The sequence below is a fragment of the Fusarium falciforme genome, chromosome 3 (assembly GCF_026873545.1).
Source record: "Fusarium falciforme chromosome 3, complete sequence".
NCBI lineage: Eukaryota > Fungi > Ascomycota > Sordariomycetes > Hypocreales > Nectriaceae > Fusarium > Fusarium falciforme.
In genome coordinates, this window is record NC_070546.1 from 2,186,809 (window position 1) to 2,206,181 (window position 19,373).

The window sequence follows — 19,373 nt, forward strand, 5'->3', positions numbered from 1 at the left end:
TGACCTCTGGATGAACCCAGCTCAACGGTACCCGTCTACTTGACGATGGGGCCTTGGTTGAGAATACTCCGACCCGAGACCCGCTGGGTCTAGAACTGGTTGGCCAGTGGAGGCATGGAACATGGAGGCGACATTGAATTGAGGTTTCTTCACCGCCTGCCGAGATGGGCACCCTGGCCCTGGTCCCCGCTGGGATGCGGAGAGGGAGATGGGGATGGGGATGGGGATGGACAGAGCCGGTTTGGAGTTGGAGGACTACTGCTACGTGCTGTATCTTGGGGGTCATGTGTGAAGCTTCAACGCTTGCCTCCTGACTGCCTGAAATGGACAGCCTGGGGGTTGAAACGGCGGTGCATCTGGACGATTTGATTCCGCTCTGACAGACTGAGCTGAGGTTTGGTCTAGACTCTTTGTTGTCCATAATGCACGAGCACGGAGTGCAGATGAGATGAGGCCAAATTAATGTTATATCACACGTACATATTAATAAACCAAAGCTCCATCCATCCATCCATCCATCATCCATGCCTCGGATGACAGGTGCTTGCTTTGCTATGCTTACCTGGGCTGGGGTTGCGTTGGCGGAGGAGCTTTGCTGTCCAAAAGAACCGAGTAGCGAGATGGTGATTGCCGCAAGGGGGAGCTCTATTTTCAGCTCATCAGCAGAAAATGCACTGCAAGCCATCCGAGACAGCGCACCATGCTGCATTTTCATTCCCTGGCGCACCATTCGCTGGCTGGGCCGCCAGCTGCTGGGATCTGTGCTGCTGTCACCCGAGTGGGAGAGGCGGGCTGAGACATGTTACACAGCCAAGTTAGGTACCTCCTTGTTGGTGATGAGACTCGTACAGCTCCAGCTCCCGTGCTGCAGCCGACCGAGCTTTGGGAAATCACATTTCATCAATGTGCAGTCCGATGCAGACTAGACTAGCTCTTTACGTGGTGCTACGGCATCAAGTCGTCGTGTCTTGTCTCTCTCTAGGCGGCACAAGGCAGACGGCACGGCGCTACGGCTCTTCCTCGTGACCTTCCTGATGGATGCACGGAAACCTTGGGAGGGGGATTGAGCTTACTTCTGGCGCTGCCTGAACACACGCACACGCACGCACGCACGCCTTTTTTGCTAACTTAACTCACGAAAAAGGAAACATGCTGATGATGATGGGACGTCGGTGAGGATTGGGGTCGGCTCCGAGGAGACCCCGGGCGGAACAGGCCGCTGGTTGATCTGTTGAACTAGAGCAATAACTAGACGGTCATGCCGTCGAGTACTAAAGAAGGGAGAGCATTGCGGAGGATATGTATCAGGACGGATCCGAACATGCTAATGCTGGGGGAAGGGGGCAAGATCCTCCATCACGAGACGAGGCCATTCATGCATCGCAGGAGAAGCCCATCCCATCCCATCCCATCCCATGCCTTGCTTGCTTCCATGCCTTGGACCATGTTGTCTCTTACCGCCCAGCTCGCTTGCACCCCTCACCGGGAGGCTTAGCCGGCGCTGTACAATTCGTTCGTTTTTTACCATCAGGCTTCCAAGGCAGACGGGCAATGTTGGAAGAAGCAAACGACAGAGTACGCGGAGCAAAAGGATTGGGCCACAGCGGATAGCTACCAGCAAACTGGATCTCGAGATTTGATGCCGCGGGCCCGCGCTGCGCCCTTGGCCGCGGCATGGCACGTACAGCAGCATCCATAACGGTGGTAATTTGACGGGACGGCAGCTACAAATCACATGGCCTGACTCTCCCAAGGGCGTAGCAGTCGTCAAGTTACGTAGTACATGAGATTCTGCGCAACCTAAACCAGGCTCCGTGGCTGCCGGCGGGAGCGAAGTTGGACGGCCGAGGATGGATGCTCATGTGTGCTCTGGACCACCGGAGCCCAGTGCTCCAACAAACGGGTTCAAGAGGCCCTATCCTATTGTCGGGAGGTCCGTGGACGAGGGGCAATTGTTCGCAATGTCAGTGAAGGGGTCCCGTCGATCCATCCGCGCCGACATCCATCCCACCCAAGGATCGTCAGTGGCTCCCCTCCCTCAAGGGCGAACCGTAGCCTACGCGCGCAGCCCAGTCGACTTCTGTGCGGCGGTCTGGGTCGCCCGTCCGTCGGCTACCGACCCGGGCCAGGGCAACCCCGTTCGTTGGACCTGGGACGACGATTGATGATTGATTGCCCCGAGCCGATTCCATCATGCCTGCCCACTGGTCTGCTGGGCCGAATCGGGGACATTGGCTGGATTGAGGGTGATTCGGGAAGCTACATGTCGCTGACGACCTACGTGGGCATCCATTTGCATGGTATCGGATGGTACAATATGTAGGTACGCATACATACATTGGTTGAGGACGCAAACGGCAGGGCGCAAACAGCTCACAGAAGTCGAATTCATCATGAAACACAATTCAATCGCCTGTTGACATTCATGCACCTATTCCCACCTGCCGCAAGGAGGCTTCAAACTGGGCTCCAGTTCTTTTTTAATTCGGTCTCGCGCTTGGCTTGTCCCATTGTTGCCTCATCTCCACTTTGGGCCGCATTCAGATCCGTCTGGGCATAGAACCTGGGCAGAGAAAAAAAAGTCACCCCAGCCCGGCCAGCCGCCCTTGAGTTGACGGTGACCACTAAAGGGGCATTCTGATGTTGGGGGGCTTCGCGCCTACTGGACAAGCGCCCAGCGCGGGCCCCCGTGAATCAGCTTCCAGGCTCCTCTCGAGACGCCCTAGGAGAACATCCATGGTGGATGGAAGGGCACTGGACTGCATTGACCCGACAGTGAGTGACAGATGCTAGGTAGGTCGCCAAGGCCGACCTCACCCCCCCAACCCGAGCGAGCCCAGCCCAGCCCAGCCTGGGCCAAGCATTGAATGGGCCTCAGGTGCTAGGGCGCCCGCGCGCCTTTTTTTTTCTGGTGCTGTTCCCTGGCGCGGGCACTCAGCCTCTAGTTTCCGCTTCAAACAGAATTCCACTGCCCGCCCCTTGAGTCCTAGGTCTTGGCCTTCCTTTGTGGTGCCGCTTCTTCTCACACGCACCGCACAGGCACCTCAGTAAATCAGTCAGTCGGGTTCGGGTTCTCTCCACTTTTCGCTCGCTCACTCACTTCCTTCCCGCCCCCCTTCACTTCACTTCCCTTTCCCTTTTTCCCGCCCTCTGGCTTCCCATTTTCTCTCCCCTTCCCTTCTTCCACCCCACGACGCCCTTCCGCCATCCTCCTTCCACCACCTACACCCACCTCCATTCGACGACGACGTCTACACATTTTCGTCAGTCAACCTCTTAGATTCACAGTAATTTGAGATTTTCTCTCTCTTTTCTGTTCTCTCCAGCGTTTCCCACGCATCGACTTTGCTGGTCAGCCATCCACCGAATTTTCCCACCTTCTCCGACGACTCTCGAGCCCCGGCTAGCCAACGCTCTCGCAGCGCTCCCAAAGTCTGAACGCGTTTGACCGCCCCCGGCATTCAACGCTCTTCGTGCAGGTACGTCAACGACAACTAGTTTGATATTGTTATTCCTCTCTGTCCTCTCGGCGTTTTTTCTCGTTGGAGCTTTTCTCAACAACCCACGACTCATGTCAACGCCTGTTTTTCCACCTTGACCACCTCCTCGCCAATTTGGCCGCCTGTCTGACGACTCGCTCTTACGTCGAGTTACGTTGGGTTTGCCTTGTGGCGTTGCCCACCGCCCTTGTCAAGCCTGATTTACCCCCGACCCAGTTTTGCCCCTCCCTGCAAGCATCGCCGCCATTTCCCCTTCCTCTTCATTTCAGCCATCATCCGCTTTTACTTTTTCTCTTCCGAATTCAACCCGGGCTGACTTAAATCATAGCCACCGTAGGCTTGCAGATCAAGAAAACTCTTCTCCTCACTATCTCTTCTGCTTGCTTCCATTCCCACGGGAACGGAGCACTCTCACAAACCAACATGACGACCATGGTACGCTCGCCATCGATAGATTCCCGGCCTCTTCCAATCCGAGACAAGCCATGGATCGATGGCAACGCGAGTACGGCAGCACGTGGAGCCTTATGCAGGTCTTGGATAAGACCACCACGTTGCTCGTTGTGATCTGGCTTGGTCTCGGGTTGGAGGAGCTTTGCTTGATGGAAATGGTTTGCTAACTTTGGCTCAGGATCTTCGTGTCGGTAACAAGTACCGCATCGGTCGAAAGATCGGTTCCGGTTCTTTCGGTGACATTTACCTGGGCACTAACATTATCTCCGGTGAGGAGATTGCTATCAAGCTCGAGTCCGTCAAGGCCAAGCACCCTCAGCTCGAGTACGAGGCCCGCGTCTACAAGTCCCTGGCTGGTGGTGTCGGCATTCCCTTCGTTCGCTGGTTCGGAACTGAGTGCGACTACAATGCCATGGTTCTTGACCTTCTCGGCCCCAGCTTGGAGGATCTCTTCAACTTCTGTAACCGAAAGTTCTCCCTCAAGACCGTTCTCCTTCTTGCCGACCAGCTCATCTCCCGAATCGAGTACATCCACGCCAAGTCCTTCATTCACCGAGATATCAAGCCCGACAACTTCCTCATGGGCATTGGCAAGCGTGGCAACCAGGTCAACGTTATCGACTTCGGTCTGGCCAAGAAGTACCGAGACCCCAAGACTCACTTCCACATTCCTTACAGAGAGAACAAGAACCTTACTGGTACTGCCCGTTATGCTTCCATCAACACTCACCTGGGTGTCGAGCAGTCGCGACGTGACGACATGGAGTCTCTCGGCTATGTCATGCTCTACTTCTGCCGCGGCTCTCTCCCCTGGCAAGGCCTTAAGGCTGCTACCAAGAAGCAGAAGTACGACCGCATCATGGAGAAGAAGATGACCACCCCCACCGAGGTCCTTTGCCGTGGCTTCCCCAACGAGTTCGCCATCTACCTCAACTACACTCGATCTCTTCGCTTCGATGACAAGCCCGACTACAGCTACCTCCGCAAGATCTTCCGTGATCTCTTTGTCCGTGAGGGTTTCCAGTACGACTACGTCTTCGACTGGACCGTCTACAAGTACCAGAAGAACGCCCAGGCTATTGCCCAGGCTGCTGGTCAGGCCAACCCCGACGATGAGGAGAAGGCCCGCGCCAGCCGCACCAACGCGGCTACTGCTGGCCAGTCGGCTGCCAAGCCCAACGCCATCCCCAGCACCCGACGCAAGATGCTCGAGCGGGGCGCTGGCGCTGGCGGCGTCGATACTCCCGACACCAACCGTGCCATCGGTGGAAGCGACAGGATGTGAGTGACAAGCTAAGCCCATCTCAGTTTCAAGTTCCTTGTAAGGAATCATTTTCCTTCGTGCGTGTAGTGTGTTTTTGTACCGCTGGCCGAAGGGAGATTTGCTGACAACTATGGCTGACTCAGTGGACGATAAACAGGCTTCGCTCAGCTTCAAAGGGAGCGGGATATGCCTCGGGCAGCTATCGACCGAAATGATTGCTAACCCCGACTACTCCTCTCTTTTGGGATCCTCTCTTATGGCGACCGACACTGGCGACATGAACCCGACATCGACATCCGGATGCAAGACTTTGAGAAGCTGGATGGTCCTCAGCTGGCCACCATCCTGCTAGATGATCGCTGTCGATTGTTGGGGGCGCGGTTCGATCACGCCTATTTCCTACGCATTTGCTCTATCTTGTTCTTCGACGCATCTTTGGGGATTCACGACTTTACGCATGGCTCGGGTGGCTTTTCATGGTACGAGTGTTTCACATTGGACTGGCCTCTATTGTCCGTCCTCTGGAAACCTCGACGCCGTGAAGGGTAACCTGAACGGCATGTCCGGTACTCCTCTCGTCTAGGTGTACCAGACCTGTGGGTTCGTGGTTGGTCTTGTTTTCAGGACAGCCTCGCTCCTCGGAATGCCGGATACCAGGCGGACTGCACACGAGTCGCCCAGGGAGCCGAATGTGGGCCAACAACAATCTTTGCTCCAGTCCATCATTCCGTCGTTGCGATACAGCTGCGACCTCGCTCAACAGGCATCTCTTACGTCTTTTTTCCTTCGATTCTTAATTATTGTACGGACGCATCTTTTATTCCTTTTCAGTTGGCTCTCGCGCGCCGGAGGCAGCTTCTGGGGAGGTAATGGGGAGATGAACGCATGGGGACGAATTTCTGGTGGTGGCTGTTCTCGAGAGTGGACCATGGTAGCAAAGCCGGTCAGAGTCGTATCACGGCTCTGGAGCGAGCAGCTAAGAATGGCCCGAGGAGGTGTTGGCAAAGAGGCAGAGGGAGACATCAGAACAACCGGTCAAAGTGTCAAGGTCAGCGCCGGTCTCTAGCTGTCTCAGCCACACGGATGGAATTGGAGGAGTGTTCGGTCATACGGTCAAGCTTGAGTCTGGCTGCGGAAGGCTTGGAGGCTGGTGCGACTCCTCCTCGCCAAACTCGTGGAATAGGACGGACCAAGGGCAGAATCGTGGTGGCACGGCCTGGCTGGCGATGGGATGGACGAAGACGCTGGGGTACACGGCTGGCATGTCAGCCATCCGATCGCTGGGTGATGCACTGAACCATTCCATCTGCACCCATTCATTCATTCGTTTCTTGATTGCACATTAGGTAGTCTACAATTCAGTCTGTTTTTCATTGGCAAACCAAGCCTGCTTGCATGTGACTGTTGTGCGTCATGATGGACCCTTTCCGGTGTGACAGAGTGGGTGCTGCTGAGGCTATCCCACGAGTGCCCACAAGACTGCAACCAGGTCACGACGGGGGGTTGGGGCCAATTAAAATGCATCAAATGAAAGGTACTTAATGCCACACCTAAATTACATGGTGATAGAAGTCCCAACAATATTGGCTGTTACAAATCGCGACATTGCACAAGCGGCAGCCGTACCGAGTCTGCTTCCGGCTTTGGCAGTTGCCGCTGAGCTCCTCAAAGGGACTTATTTTCTCACCTTTTGACCTTATCTGCCCCTGCCGAAAGCCCTTACAAGCTAGGCAGTCTGAGTTTACCTTGCGATTGACATGATTGACCTCTCGATTGATGTGAACACGCTGTAAATCAGGGTTTTGAAGGTCACGCTCGTCGCCGGCTCTGTAACGTTGCCGCGACTGACTTTCCTGGCCGTAGGTGTTGAATAACTCATTGTAAATGCACTCTCGCCACTCTCTCTGAGTCGTGAATCGCTTCCAACTTGGCTTCGGGCCCCGCAACTGAATAACATAGCTATTGACGAGTGCAACGTCAAGCAGGAAGGTCCAGCAAAGAGCCTGCCAAGGGCCGCGGCGCAAGGGATGATCATAGGCGTAATATGACCTCAACTGGTCGCCCCGATCCACGTGATTCATCTCATCGTTATACTCAGCGGCAATAGTAGGGATAGAGATATCCTTGATGACTTCATCGCCGAAGAAGCGGCGTATCTGCCGGGCCTCGGGCTTCTTGGAGGTGGGCTTCTTCCTGCGACGTTCGACTCGCTCCTCGCCGGAAAAGACAGTCGTGAAGAAGAGGACGAGGCGGCTATCCTTCCAAGCGACTTGGTTGACCTTACGAGATGAAGAGAAGACAAATTAGTAAGAGATTTATATGTAAAAGTGTCTTAGCGTTATACCTTATTGTCAGGCGTAGGGATCACTTTAACCTGGTTAAAGTCATAGCTCGTACTGAGCCTTTTATCGCCTCTGAGATCATGAACAAGCTCCTCGTTGATGCCGCTGTTAGGTCGAGCCGTGCCTGTGGCTCCGTGACCATGCATACGGAGGCTGCGGAAGAGATCTGACGACGAGAAGAGGTTATCGACGAAGACGTGATATGTCGCTTTTGGCAGTATATTTGCTAGGGCCACGACGACGCTTTGAGTCGAGTTCAAGGCGATAGGCTCGTCTGAGGAGCTCCCCTGTGTCTCCTGTGATCCTTGCGTGCGGCGGGTGCAGCGGCGCTTTGCGGGAGGAAGCTCAACACCAACGGCGCCGTATTGGGCGCCCGTGATGTGCCAGAACCAGTGGATAAAGAAGCCGTGCTGTGCGATAACCCAGATCTTAAAGCCTCGAGGAATGGGCTTGCCTTTGACGACTGTTGTCTCATTAGACCTGCCCGTGAAGCGGATCATACACTCATCTACAGCGAGATGAGAGCCCGGGATAAAGATCTCCGCCGACGCAGCTTGTATATGATCAGACCACTCATCACAGGCTTGGAATACCTTCGGAAGAGGCGCGGTCTCGTCGATCTTGGTGTAGTCAAAAGGGCGAAGGTGGCGGTGAAGGATCTGAAACTTCCAATAGGGCATGAACTTGATGATTGAGTGTAAAGGGCGCTGTTCCCCCGGCTTTGGAGTACTCCAATGGCTCTTAATGGTCCTTTCCTTATGTAAACCTATATAAATTAGCACTCCAAGCCATACATATACTTCTGCAACAGAGGTCCCTTGCCAAGCTCGCAGCCTGGCATTCTTCGTCATTGGGTGATTCCAGCTATCGACAACGTCATTTTCCTTGAGCCACGAGAGCCAGCTTTGAGTGTATTGGACCCATCTCTCAACAAGGGAAATAGGAAGGAAAAGCTGGAATAGCTGCAGCGGCGATGGCGGCGGTATGTTGATGTGGAAGTTGCGTGTCTCTACGGGGAAGGGTTCAAAGTCGGTGCCGCGGGCCTTTTCGGCCGGAAAAACAGCCACCCGGGTCGGGTCATTAGGGTGCATTTGATAACTATGATTTTCCTTGATAAAGCTCTTGTCGTCATAGGCATTGAGGGCTTGTGCCTCTTGTGGAATTGAGAGCGTGGCCATTGTTCAATTCAAAATAATTTATATGTGATTTTGGCTGTGATAGCTTCATTGAGCTAACTTTTCGTACCCTCCTTGTACTAAGCCTATCACGTGGTCAAGGTGGGGCGAGGTACGCGTTGCAGTCTTGTGGGCACTCGTGGGATAAGGCGGACTGGGGCCTTGTCGCTTTAGCGCTGGTAGATGCATATTGTGTATGCATCTAGGCTGAGGCAGACGTCGAGGCTCTCTGATCCAAAATCAGGCTGAAGACGCGGAGAGGAGAAATACAATGTCATGGTGGTAAGCGAACTCGAGAGATGGAATCATGCTAGACACTTGGAACTTGGGTCGCGGGGTTTTGGCGGCACAGCCTCTGGTGGGCGCGTGAGCATCGATGATGGCATGAGGGCATTGGTCACACGTGGTGGAGCGGAGCACCTCACGAGCCTCTCCATTAGGCCCAGCCGGCGGGGGATGGAGGGGTTTATGGAGTTTAGCAGAGGTCGAGATGACAGGACCACATCGAGCCTTGTCTAGCGCCGGCGCGGGATGATGAGTAGAGGGAGAGTCGTAAGGTGGTCGTCGGCGGTGGCTTAGCTTATTCACGCAACAGTATGTCTAGGTTGAGGCTGTACTGAGCTCCTCCCCGACGATTACCCATATATAAGTGGGAGTGGGAGGGAGGAAGAGAAAGAGCCCGTAAGTTGAAAGCCCAACCAAGTCAAGTGAGGTGTCGCTACCTGAACCTGAACCTGAACCTGACTTCGCCACCTGCTCGCTGTTCGCCCTTCGCATCTCTCCTCACATCCTCGTCGTTGTCGATTGTGGCGTGTTGCGCACCCAATAGAGGTACTGTAGTTGGTTGAGACGGACGTCAGCACTTCCCACGGCTTGTGCAGCTGCCACGCTCGGGAGTAAGCTAGGTTGGAAGCCGAGGTCGGAAGGAAAGCGCGAGGAGGAAAAGAAGACAACTGACTTGAGGAAAGAAGGTACCTGCAGGAAAAGATAAAAGCCACTGCTTAGGAAGGTACAAGAAGTAACATTAACGGCAACTACGATCTATCCTATCGAGAAGGAAGACACGGGATCACACCCTCTCTCATCTCAACTTTATCGCTCTCGACTCGAGTCATCCATCTTGGACCACCTACACACCAACAGCCCGACAGAGACACGGGACACAGACACACCCACAAAACAAAGCCCGGACGAACTCGACGGTGATCGACAAACCAAATACCAAACCCCACATTTCCCTTGCATTCGTTGCAGCCCGTTCCAGATCCCCGATCCCACTCTTGGTGGGCTTCTGCACCAGCCTCGTGCGCCCTTCTTTCTCTAGGCTTGGCGGACCCTTGCTTTTCTCTCTCTCTTGTCTGCGGCCTAGGACCGACCAGGACCCAAAACTTTCAACCTCTTTTGCAACCTACTTGCTCTGCTCTGCTCTCCCCCCTCCAGTCATCCTTGGCCGGTTGTCATGGGCACATCGACTTCGGCTTCTACATCCTCGTTATCTGTTGTACCAGCCGTCTCCTCCAACTCTTCCAACTCCTCCCCCACGATGACGCCTCCTTCCTCGCTCGACCTGCTTTACCTGACTTTCAACTGCGCAAAGAACCTCCTCGACGTCCCCGTCTTTGCAACCCACATGCAGACCGCTCTACGCCAAAATGCTACGACCCTGCCCGACATAGTTGTCCTGTAAGCCATCGACCCCTCGTCCCTCAACCCCCCAACCATGATCCTGTCCCAGCGGGCAGACATCAAGTCGCGAGACGGTTGGCTCCTGACCTATTGTGCAGGGGTATTTGCCCACTGGAGAACGCAGTGCTGATTCTTGTGCTGCTTGTAGTTCTCTCCAGGAAGTGGCACCTCTGGCTTATTGCTTTATCGGCGGCTATTTCCTGAACCCATACCTGGTGCGATACGAAGAGGCTGTCAATACGGCTGCGAGACGACATATTCATGACGGCAGCCCGAGTTCTAATGGCGCGGTTACGCCCACCAAGCCTTACACCCTCCTCCGAGCGAACAACGTCGGCTACACCGCCATCCTCCTATTTGCTCGCGATCCCTCACGGCTTAAGAACATCCAAGAGGCGGAGGTCGGGTTTGGAGCCGCCGAAATGGGAAACAAGGGCGCTGTTGGCTTGCGCATGCTATACGAAGCCGACGGTGGCTCATCTACAGAGCTGACGTTTGTCGCCACGCATCTCGCGGCCATGGAGTGGAACCTGCCCCGGCGCAATGCCAATTGGGCTGCCATCATGAGGGGCATGGCCTTTGAGAACCCCGAGGAGGTTGTGAAGAGCTTCAAAACTTCGGTCACCCCATCTCCAGCTTCGACTCCGCCTGCTGAGGAGCCACCTGAGCGTGTACGCCTCCTCGACGAGCAGCACCACGAGCAGCACTCGCGGCTCCAGCAGCAGCTGCACAACATCTCGGTATTCAGGCCTTCATCACATCTTTTTGTCGCAGGCGACCTCAACTATCGCATCTCTACCACTTCTCCACCCCCTTCTGCCGCATTCCCGAGCCTCGACCCGGATTCGGAGAACTACTATCCAGACTTCTTCCGTCTCGATCAGCTCACACGCGAGCGTATCGCTGGTCGTACGCTTCATGGCCTGTCGGAGCACGAAGTGCGCTTCCCACCCACGTACAAGTACGACGTGCTACCGCCAAAGCCTGGAACCCAGGAACCGGAGCTTGATGTGCCTTGGCGTTTTGCGGTGCACCGCTACCCCAGCTGGACTGACCGAATCCTATTCCTCGATGTGCCTTCTTGGCTCCAAGGCAAGACTAGCGAGGCGCCCAAGCTCAATGTCCGTGCCTACGACTGCCTTCCGGTCTTGCGCATGAGCGATCACCGCCCCGTCTTCCTACGGGTTGACGTGCCCCTCATCTCACCAAGCGATCTCGCCCCGCCATCGGGCCTAGACCCTGACACGAGCAGAGACCCTCGTGCCCGGCTCCCCATCGAGATAGACCCGGAGGCCTGGGAGCGCCGCGCTGCTGCACGTCGCAAGGAGGTGATGGCCGGCTGGAGCATGTTCCTCTGGAGCACCAAGCAGGGCGCCTATATCCTAGCTGCCGTCCTTGCCTTTGGTGCCAGTGCGTACTGGCTGTATCACTTGCTCTAGAGTGACTCACACCTTTGCCTCCATTTTCAGTCAAGCTTCACCTTTGAAGGGGCGTTTGATTGTTTTGATATTCCGAATCATGTGTTTATGCCCAAAGATGGTGATGGGCATGTCGATCTGCCATTGCTATACACGTCTCACATACATCATATATACATATATGAGCTCCATTCCCCGATCGGATTGGCGGACGAGCATTTCCCTCCCTTTCTTTCCTTTCAATGACGACATGTTTAGATAGACCCATGGGAGCAGGCGAACCGGTCATGCATCATACAGATACCTACATACATTAGTTTCTTTCATTGCGTGGAACAGGAACAGGAACAGGGGGACTTGGGGGCCGACGAGTCAATGCATGGAATGGGACGAGAAGACGAATCATGTTTAACAAGACCGTTATTAGATGCCGTTTAGTTCAAACAAGCTCATGTCGTGTCATATCATGAAATGTGTTGTTCATTCCGGGGCGACATGGCCACCCCATTCACTCTCATTCATAGCTTAACTCATCCCGCTGGGAGAGAAGATAAGAGTACAAGAAGACCAGAAAACCCACAAGTGTGAGTGAGCAAAACAAGGCAAAAAGCGCCGCCGGGGATATGATGGGCTGTCAGTTCCCGGTTCTTGATCAAACGCCATTCTCCAGTCACCTCATGATGAAAAGCGCAAGAGTAAGAGTAAAAAGAGATGATTGAGAGCCAGGCTCAATTCGCTATGGACATATCGTTCCCTCTTGATAAGTTCGTATCCGGACGCTGTTGAGGGTGTTATTCATTTAAATGCTTGATGAGCGCTCTTAGAGCGCTGTCCTCGCTACTGGCGAGTGTGGTCTGTTCAGTTTGGTGGTGTTGATAATAGATGTATGGATCGGATGGTGTGGTGTATAGTATGATGTAGTGAGCCGTTTTCGGTCGGCTCATTTTGCTCCTCTGGCATGACGCAACAGCAGGTACCGCGGCGATCAAAAGTCGGCAAAGTATGGGTCGTACTTTGCAGCCATCTCGCCGCCGTAGGGCTCGCGCGAGCCGTCGTCCTCTGGGTACACGTCAAAGCACTGGGCGTCACCGGGATAGCGCACGGGGGGTTGTATCGGACCCTTGTGGCGGCGGTTAAGCATGTCGTCCCAGTTGGTCTCGCGGAAGAAGGGGTGCGCCTTTACGCGGGCTGCGCCGCCGCTGATGTTACCGAGACGACGGGAACGATCGACGGTGCAGAAGGAGCGTATTACGTCTTTGGCCTCTTCCGAGAGTGGTGGGTCTTGAGGGAAGACGACGGGTTTTTCCAAGATTCTGCATAGGGTGTCAGTCGTAGTTTGCGTAGGGTTGGTACGTAGAGTTGACTCACTGTTTGTAAATCTCAATGGGGTTCTGATGCCAGAATGGAGGGTATCCCGTCAAGAACTCGTATATTAGAATACCCAGAGCCCACCAGTCAACTGCGCCTGTGTGACCCTTGTTCTGAATCACCTCGGGGGCCAGGTACTCAGGGGTTCCGCAGAGGGTGTAGGTCTCGACGGGCCGATTGTCTTCGCGGTGACCGAGGCGCTTGGCAAAGCCGAAATCGACGAGTTTGATGTGACCATCCTGATCCAGGAGGAGGTTCTCCGGTTTGAGGTCGCGGTAGGCGATACCGCCTTGCTGCTCGTGGAGATACTCTAGTACGAGGACGATCTCGGCGGCGTAGAAGCGAGCGACGGGTTCGTCGAAGCGGCGCAACTTGCGCAGGTATGTAAACAGCTCGCCGCCGGGAACGTAGTCGAGGAGCATGTAGAGAGAGTCGTGGTCTGAGAAGGAGGCGATCAATCGGGTGATAAAGGGATGACCCGCGACGTCGGCGAGGATGGCGCGCTCATGACGGACATGATCGACCTGCTTAAGGCGGATGACTTCAGGTTTCCGTAGGATCTTGAGGGCGTAGACTTCGGGGTTGAGCTGGTGATCGAGGGGTATATGAGCGCTGGCAGCGGGACGGACGAGACAGACTCGGGCAAAGGTTCCTTGATGCCAAGTTAGAGAGATGGGCTCGAATTGAGAGGTACAAGGCAATGCAAACCTGTGCCTAACGTGCGCACTCGTCGAAAGTCGCGAAGTTGGAACTTGCGGGTGGGCGGTAGTGGAGAGACGCCGCTGGCGACATCTTGGGACCCCGCGCTGGCGTCTGCGGCGTCGTGGGGATGCGGCGGCGCAGGGATGCCCGAGGAGGACGGCAGGCCGCCGGCATGCGAAGGCGCAACGGTAGCAGCCATGATATGCGACTCGACTCGAATCGGGGAGAGGCGGGGAGAGGCGGGGAGACGAGAGATGGGAGGAGCGGTTGAGAAGATGGTGTCGATGTTTCAGGCAAAGGCCATAGTCTCGTCTATTCGGGAGAATCGGGTCTCGCTTGACCGAGGGGAAAGATTCGGGTTGGCGATGAGGGGGAGCGAAGAGAGGATTCGACCGTGGGGGTTCTTGTTGTTGTCGCCGCCGCCGCCGCCGTGTTGTTGTTACTGCTGGTGTCGGGTGCGTGTGTGTGTGTGTGTTGTCACGCGGCCAATTGGGCCCGTTCTAGAGCAGGCCTCAACGAGTATCGGTTGGAGATATGGGGCTAAATGGGGTCGACAGGGGAAGCGACGGGCGAGAGGAGGAGAGCGAGGTTGAATAATGGAAAAAGGAGGCGAAAAGGATCAAGACAAGTCAATGTTGAAGGAGGCGGCGGAGGGGAAAAGAAAGAGTGGGCAAAAAAAAGGGACGGCGAAATACGGAAAGCAGATGATTGATGATGACCAGGAGGTGGGATAGGATGGGATAGGATGGGATGGGAACGGCTAGGCTAGACCAGACTAGAAACACCAAGCCAACTTGAGAGAAGCAGGTGCCTTACGTAGCCCGCGGAGTCTAACCTCCTGCCAACGAGAAGTATTCCAGAATAGGAAAAGAGGGTTTGAAACGGTGAGAGAGAAGAGACGGGCGGTCGGCAGGCGGCCGACGATGGCTAAACAACAACACCAACAGGAGGGCATGGAGAAGTGGATTTGCATCTTGGGACAAGGACATGGCAAAAGACGAGGACGAGGAAGCCAGAGGAGGGGTTATGACGCAAGTTGTGGTCTATGCGAGACCAGGGTATCGTTGACTTCACCACTACATACATTCATACCTACACACATGGATCTCGATACTACAATGCCATCGGCATGGGTCCTTGCCATACACCACCACCACTTCCCGTACCTTATCTCTGCCAACCGGACCCATGATATTGGATACAAGTCCAATTGCGTCATGTGACGATGATAAATACAGTGCCTGTACATAGGTACCTCGTCTGACAGCTCGAGATCCCAGATCCTGGCCCTCGCATCCATCCAAAACCCCACGCAATTCTCCATCCATCGAAAGACGGCAACGATCGATCGCCGCTTTTCCGGTTGACAAGGAACCTGTGTGTACTACATGCGTACAGGGCACGTGAGGATGTAACCAAGGCGGAAAGTGACCGAGTGAGCCGGGACCCGTACCGTGTAAGTGAGCAGATGAAATGAATGACTCGAGACGAGTGGCTCGCTTCGAGAGGTGACGATTCGTGCTGGTGCCCGCTCGCGAGACAGCTTGGATTTAGAGTTTCGCCTCGGGACTAATCCTCAACGACACTGGTGATGGCCTCATTGCGGCTCTGTACACTCGATGATGGTGAGCAGGCTTGGGGTGACAGTGTCATGTCCTTCACACTTCTTCGTGCCTCTTCTGACGGCCGTTGGGTCCGTCAAACATCACCATCACTCTGAATAACGGTCAAAATACAATACATAATCCTACCCTACTTCAAGAAAGAGCCGTCTAGTAGGTTCTACGGATTTCCAGCCATAGGCATAGTTCATTCGTAATCGCCAGTCGATTCTCCCCAAAAAAGCCTGGGGCATGGAAACTTGGACATTATAGTTTGCCAACTGTATGTCCAAATCACATGCTGCAATTGAGTTTCACATGATTCCCCGATATGCGAGTGAGCATTAAGGTTTCACGGTCTCTGTTATCAAGGGGCTGAGGGAAGCCAATCCATAGATAAAGCAACTCAGCAACTTCATAGCATTGAGGGGATAGGGACCAGCTGTTGACGTTGTATTCATCAGGCATCTGCCAACATCAGGAGCCAATGCCCGGCCAAGAGGCGCCTGCTGTCCGAAAATGTATAATCTCAGGAGAGTAATAATCAACTCGTCTACCAATGGGGCTATTCCCATGATCAATCACCGCAAAACATCCTGTTCTACCATAATGGGGGGCATCCAGTCAGCAGTAAGATCTGAAGCAGAACTCTACAGTCCCCAACGAATGGTTAATCGAGGAATCCCCGATGTCAAGATCGTCGACTCAAACGCAACAGATGGATTCATGCCACATTATCTAGGCACATATACTTTCTGCCTAGAACCCTAAAACTATATTTCGTCCCCTCAAACACTTTTGCATGATTGGCCTGGCAACCATGCCCAAGAAGCATCTTCGCGGTCACCGGGGACAACATCCATCAGTTCATGACCAGATTTCTTCAAGCAGCCAGATTCCATGCGTGTCCCATCACTAAATTCTCATATTTGCTAGACTCTGAGCTGGGACCCTCGGACTGCTGTCATTCTGTCTTGATGACAGGACAGTTGGCCGTAATCTCTGACAACCTCTGAATAACCCTTAGGCAGGGGAATGAAAGGCCAATGACCCCAGACATATATAGTTTTCGGTTTATCCATCGTATTCACTTTGCGTTGCCCAGTAGAAAAGCCTGATAATAGAATTCTCAACCACACGTGTTGCCTTCTCTTAGTTTCCCTGCAATCGCAGATTGGGAGGCAGCCTGCCCAACAACGACAATCTTTCTAGAGTCGTCCTGTACATTCAATTTGTTCGTCCTCTCTCTTCGGTCCATTCGCGGGGTTTGGAGGTTGAGTGTATCCTTGAGCGCGACAATTGACTAGGTCAGAGACGCTGTCAACTCAGCCAATAGAGCAACACTGAATCCAAATCAATGCTTCGAACAAATTGATCAGCTTAAAGCAGAGCACTCCAAGACGCACTCATTGTCCAAAATCCAATTAATAGAGAACTATGGTCTATCTCATGGGCAGTTCTGGAAGAGTGGTCGGGGAAACTTCCCTGGAGAGCCACGCAATTACTCAGTTGTTTCCCCTGATGTCTACGTGAAGGCCCGAAAGTAAATGCTCAGGATAAACCGCAGTAGAATGAATCATCTTTCTAGAGTTCATCATCTCGAATCCCAACAAAGCTACTCCTCCTCACGATAACGAGAAGGCCCTCCTTGCTTCCCAAGTTCCCCTTTACAAGAAGAATCTGTTGAGATCAGCCAGGCTTCTTTTCGTCCATAAATACTCCCACCCCAGCTGCCCAGATTTATTCTACAGATCAGCCGGGCTCATTTTTCGTCCATAAATGCCCCTTCACCCAAAATCCCCGGGTTTATTTTTGCAGAATTAATTTGTTGAGATCAGCCAGACATCTTTTCGTCCATAAATACCATCCCTCCCAGATGCCCGGATTCAGTCTGCACCAGAGATCAGCCTTTCGTCTACTTATACCCCTCTGATTTCCCGCCCTTCTGGGTTTTGGGCTTTTTCTCTTCTCTTTTCCATCATCACGCACACGCACACATTCAACAGCCAGATAGCACTCTTGCTATCAGCAGACGACAGTTGCTTGTCCAGTCACTTCTTTCTACACATATTTTGAGAATCAACAACCTCTTCATCAGCACAGTGACAGTCTTGCTTTACGTAGACTCACAGTTGCTTGGTTACTCTATTCTTTTCACTCTTCTGCACTCAACAACTTCTTCATTGGCCAGGTGGCAGTCTTGCTATAGGCAGACAGTTACTTGTGTGATCAATTCTCTTGATACACACTTCTACATTCAGCAACTTCTACACTCAACTACTTGTTCAGTCATCTCTCAAAATGGGCAGCTTCCGTGGGTTCTTCCGTGGGGTTTTCTGTTGCTGCTTGGGTGTCAACCTCAACAAGGCGAAGAAGCAAGCAAGAGCTTCTCGCCCAGTGCAGACTTGGCATGCAACCAGGGTCAATCCTACAGCAAGTGTGCCCAACAATGTCCGCAGGAGATCATCTCTTCGGAGAGCATCATGTTCATCTCTTCGGAGTGTCTCTTCCCTTGGGAGGAGATCATCAACCAGCTCTTGTCATGGAGACTCTTCTTCTGGGCGCTCTTCTACTCGCCAATCTCCTGGACAACGCTCTTCTGGACACCACTCTTCTTCTGGACACCACTCTTCTTCTGGACATTACTCATCTGCTGGATACCACTCATCTACTCATCAAGCTTCTGTTCATCAGACTTCTGCTCGTCAATCTTCTGGAAATCAATCCTCTGGCTATTTCTCTTCTGGTCGTCAGTCTTCTGGACATTACTCTTCGGAAAATCAGTCTTTTGGTCAACACTCTTCTACTCATCAACCTGCTGGACGTCACTCTTCTGGTCATCGGTCTTCTCATGTCAAGCCTCTGGAGCCTGTTCAAACTGGCCCAGAGCGAAGAAGACCAGTCTATCAGCCAACTCGACCTGGAGTGCAGCCCAAGAAATCAGCAATCAAGCTAGCCCAGCAGCCACTAAAGCTAGCTTCACAGACATTGGGACAGCAGACTGGTGACCAAAGACATGTCAGATTTGCCAGTGTTCAGTCCAACACCAAGGATTGCAATACTGCCCTATATGATGACAAACGTCCAACCCCTACAAAGGAACCTGAGTATGATCAGTTCAGGCGGTGGGATACGGTTGCACTTCCACCCTACCGCACTGAAACTCGGTTCCGCGAGCGAAAGCTTGCTGGGGAGAGCCCTTGGGCTCAAGGGGAGGCCACTCATATGACCACCATTGGGGAGAGACGGACAGACAGCCGCAGCATGTCCAGTGATGTCTTCTACCCCAGTCGTGATTGGTAGACTCAGATGGGTGTATACTCTACTCTACTCTACCCAAAGACAAGCTAGTCTTGTCCAATACAAAAAAAAAAAAAAAAAAAAATGGTGGTGATGCAAGAGGCCGGGGATGATGCCTCGAGGGGTTGGGACAGGTTGTGATGACACTTGGGTGAATAGCGAGGGAGCGTTTCTGATTGAATTGGGCATTGTTGGGTGTTGTGGTCTTTTGCATGTCTGCTGGTCTTCATGTGGTGTTGTTGGAATTGGCTTGGCATTTGTTACGGGTTTTGGCACTGGTCTGGCGTTGTTTGTACTGCTTTGGCATGATTGATTCGGGATTGGCTTGATGCTTTTTTGTTGTTTTAGAGAATAGCGTATCACCACCATGGAAGTGGTTGAATTCAACATCTGATTGCTTCTTCACAACTATAGCGTGTTGCTTGTTTGTGAACTTGCCAAGTATTTAATCGTTTTCAAGCGTTTTATGTCATCATTTTATGCAAACACAGTGTCAAGAAGCATTCGTTGAGAACGAGATATTGAAGCTATTCACAACGTCAACAAAGCAGAGTTCCCCTGCTG

At 53.3% G+C, this 19,373-nt stretch overlaps 4 protein-coding genes across 4 annotated transcripts; 2 read left to right on the plus strand and 2 right to left on the minus strand.

The window, feature by feature from the left end:
• Positions 1–3,923: 3,923 nt before the first annotated feature.
• Positions 3,924–5,432, plus strand: NCS54_00398100 (Non-specific serine/threonine protein kinase; the record flags this gene model as incomplete). The annotated part of the gene is made up of 3 exons (XM_053149532.1): positions 3,924–3,935; positions 4,132–5,234; positions 5,375–5,432. 3 exons carry the CDS (start codon positions 3,924–3,926, stop codon positions 5,430–5,432), a joined length of 1,173 nt encoding a protein of 390 aa, XP_053005507.1.
• An 890-nt stretch (positions 5,433–6,322) lies between these two features.
• On the minus strand, positions 6,323–8,737 carry NCS54_00398200 (DDE-Tnp-1-7 domain-containing protein; the record flags this gene model as incomplete). The annotated part of the gene is made up of 3 exons (XM_053149533.1): positions 6,323–6,474; positions 6,941–7,496; positions 7,562–8,737. 3 exons carry the CDS (start codon positions 8,735–8,737, stop codon positions 6,323–6,325), a joined length of 1,884 nt encoding a protein of 627 aa, XP_053005508.1.
• Positions 8,738–10,106: 1,369 nt separating this feature from the next.
• On the plus strand, positions 10,107–11,859 carry NCS54_00398300 (IPPc domain-containing protein; the record flags this gene model as incomplete). The annotated part of the gene is made up of 2 exons (XM_053149534.1): positions 10,107–10,417; positions 10,569–11,859. Exons 1-2 carry the CDS (start codon positions 10,194–10,196, stop codon positions 11,857–11,859), a joined length of 1,515 nt encoding a protein of 504 aa, XP_053005509.1. The 5' UTR covers positions 10,107–10,193.
• A 964-nt stretch (positions 11,860–12,823) lies between these two features.
• NCS54_00398400 (Hypothetical protein) lies at positions 12,824–14,107 on the minus strand (the record flags this gene model as incomplete). Its single annotated transcript, XM_053149535.1, has 3 exons — positions 12,824–13,151; positions 13,207–13,858; positions 13,915–14,107. The coding sequence occupies 3 exons, from the start codon at positions 14,105–14,107 to the stop codon at positions 12,824–12,826; spliced, it is 1,173 nt and encodes a 390-aa protein (XP_053005510.1).
• Positions 14,108–19,373: the final 5,266 nt, after the last annotated feature.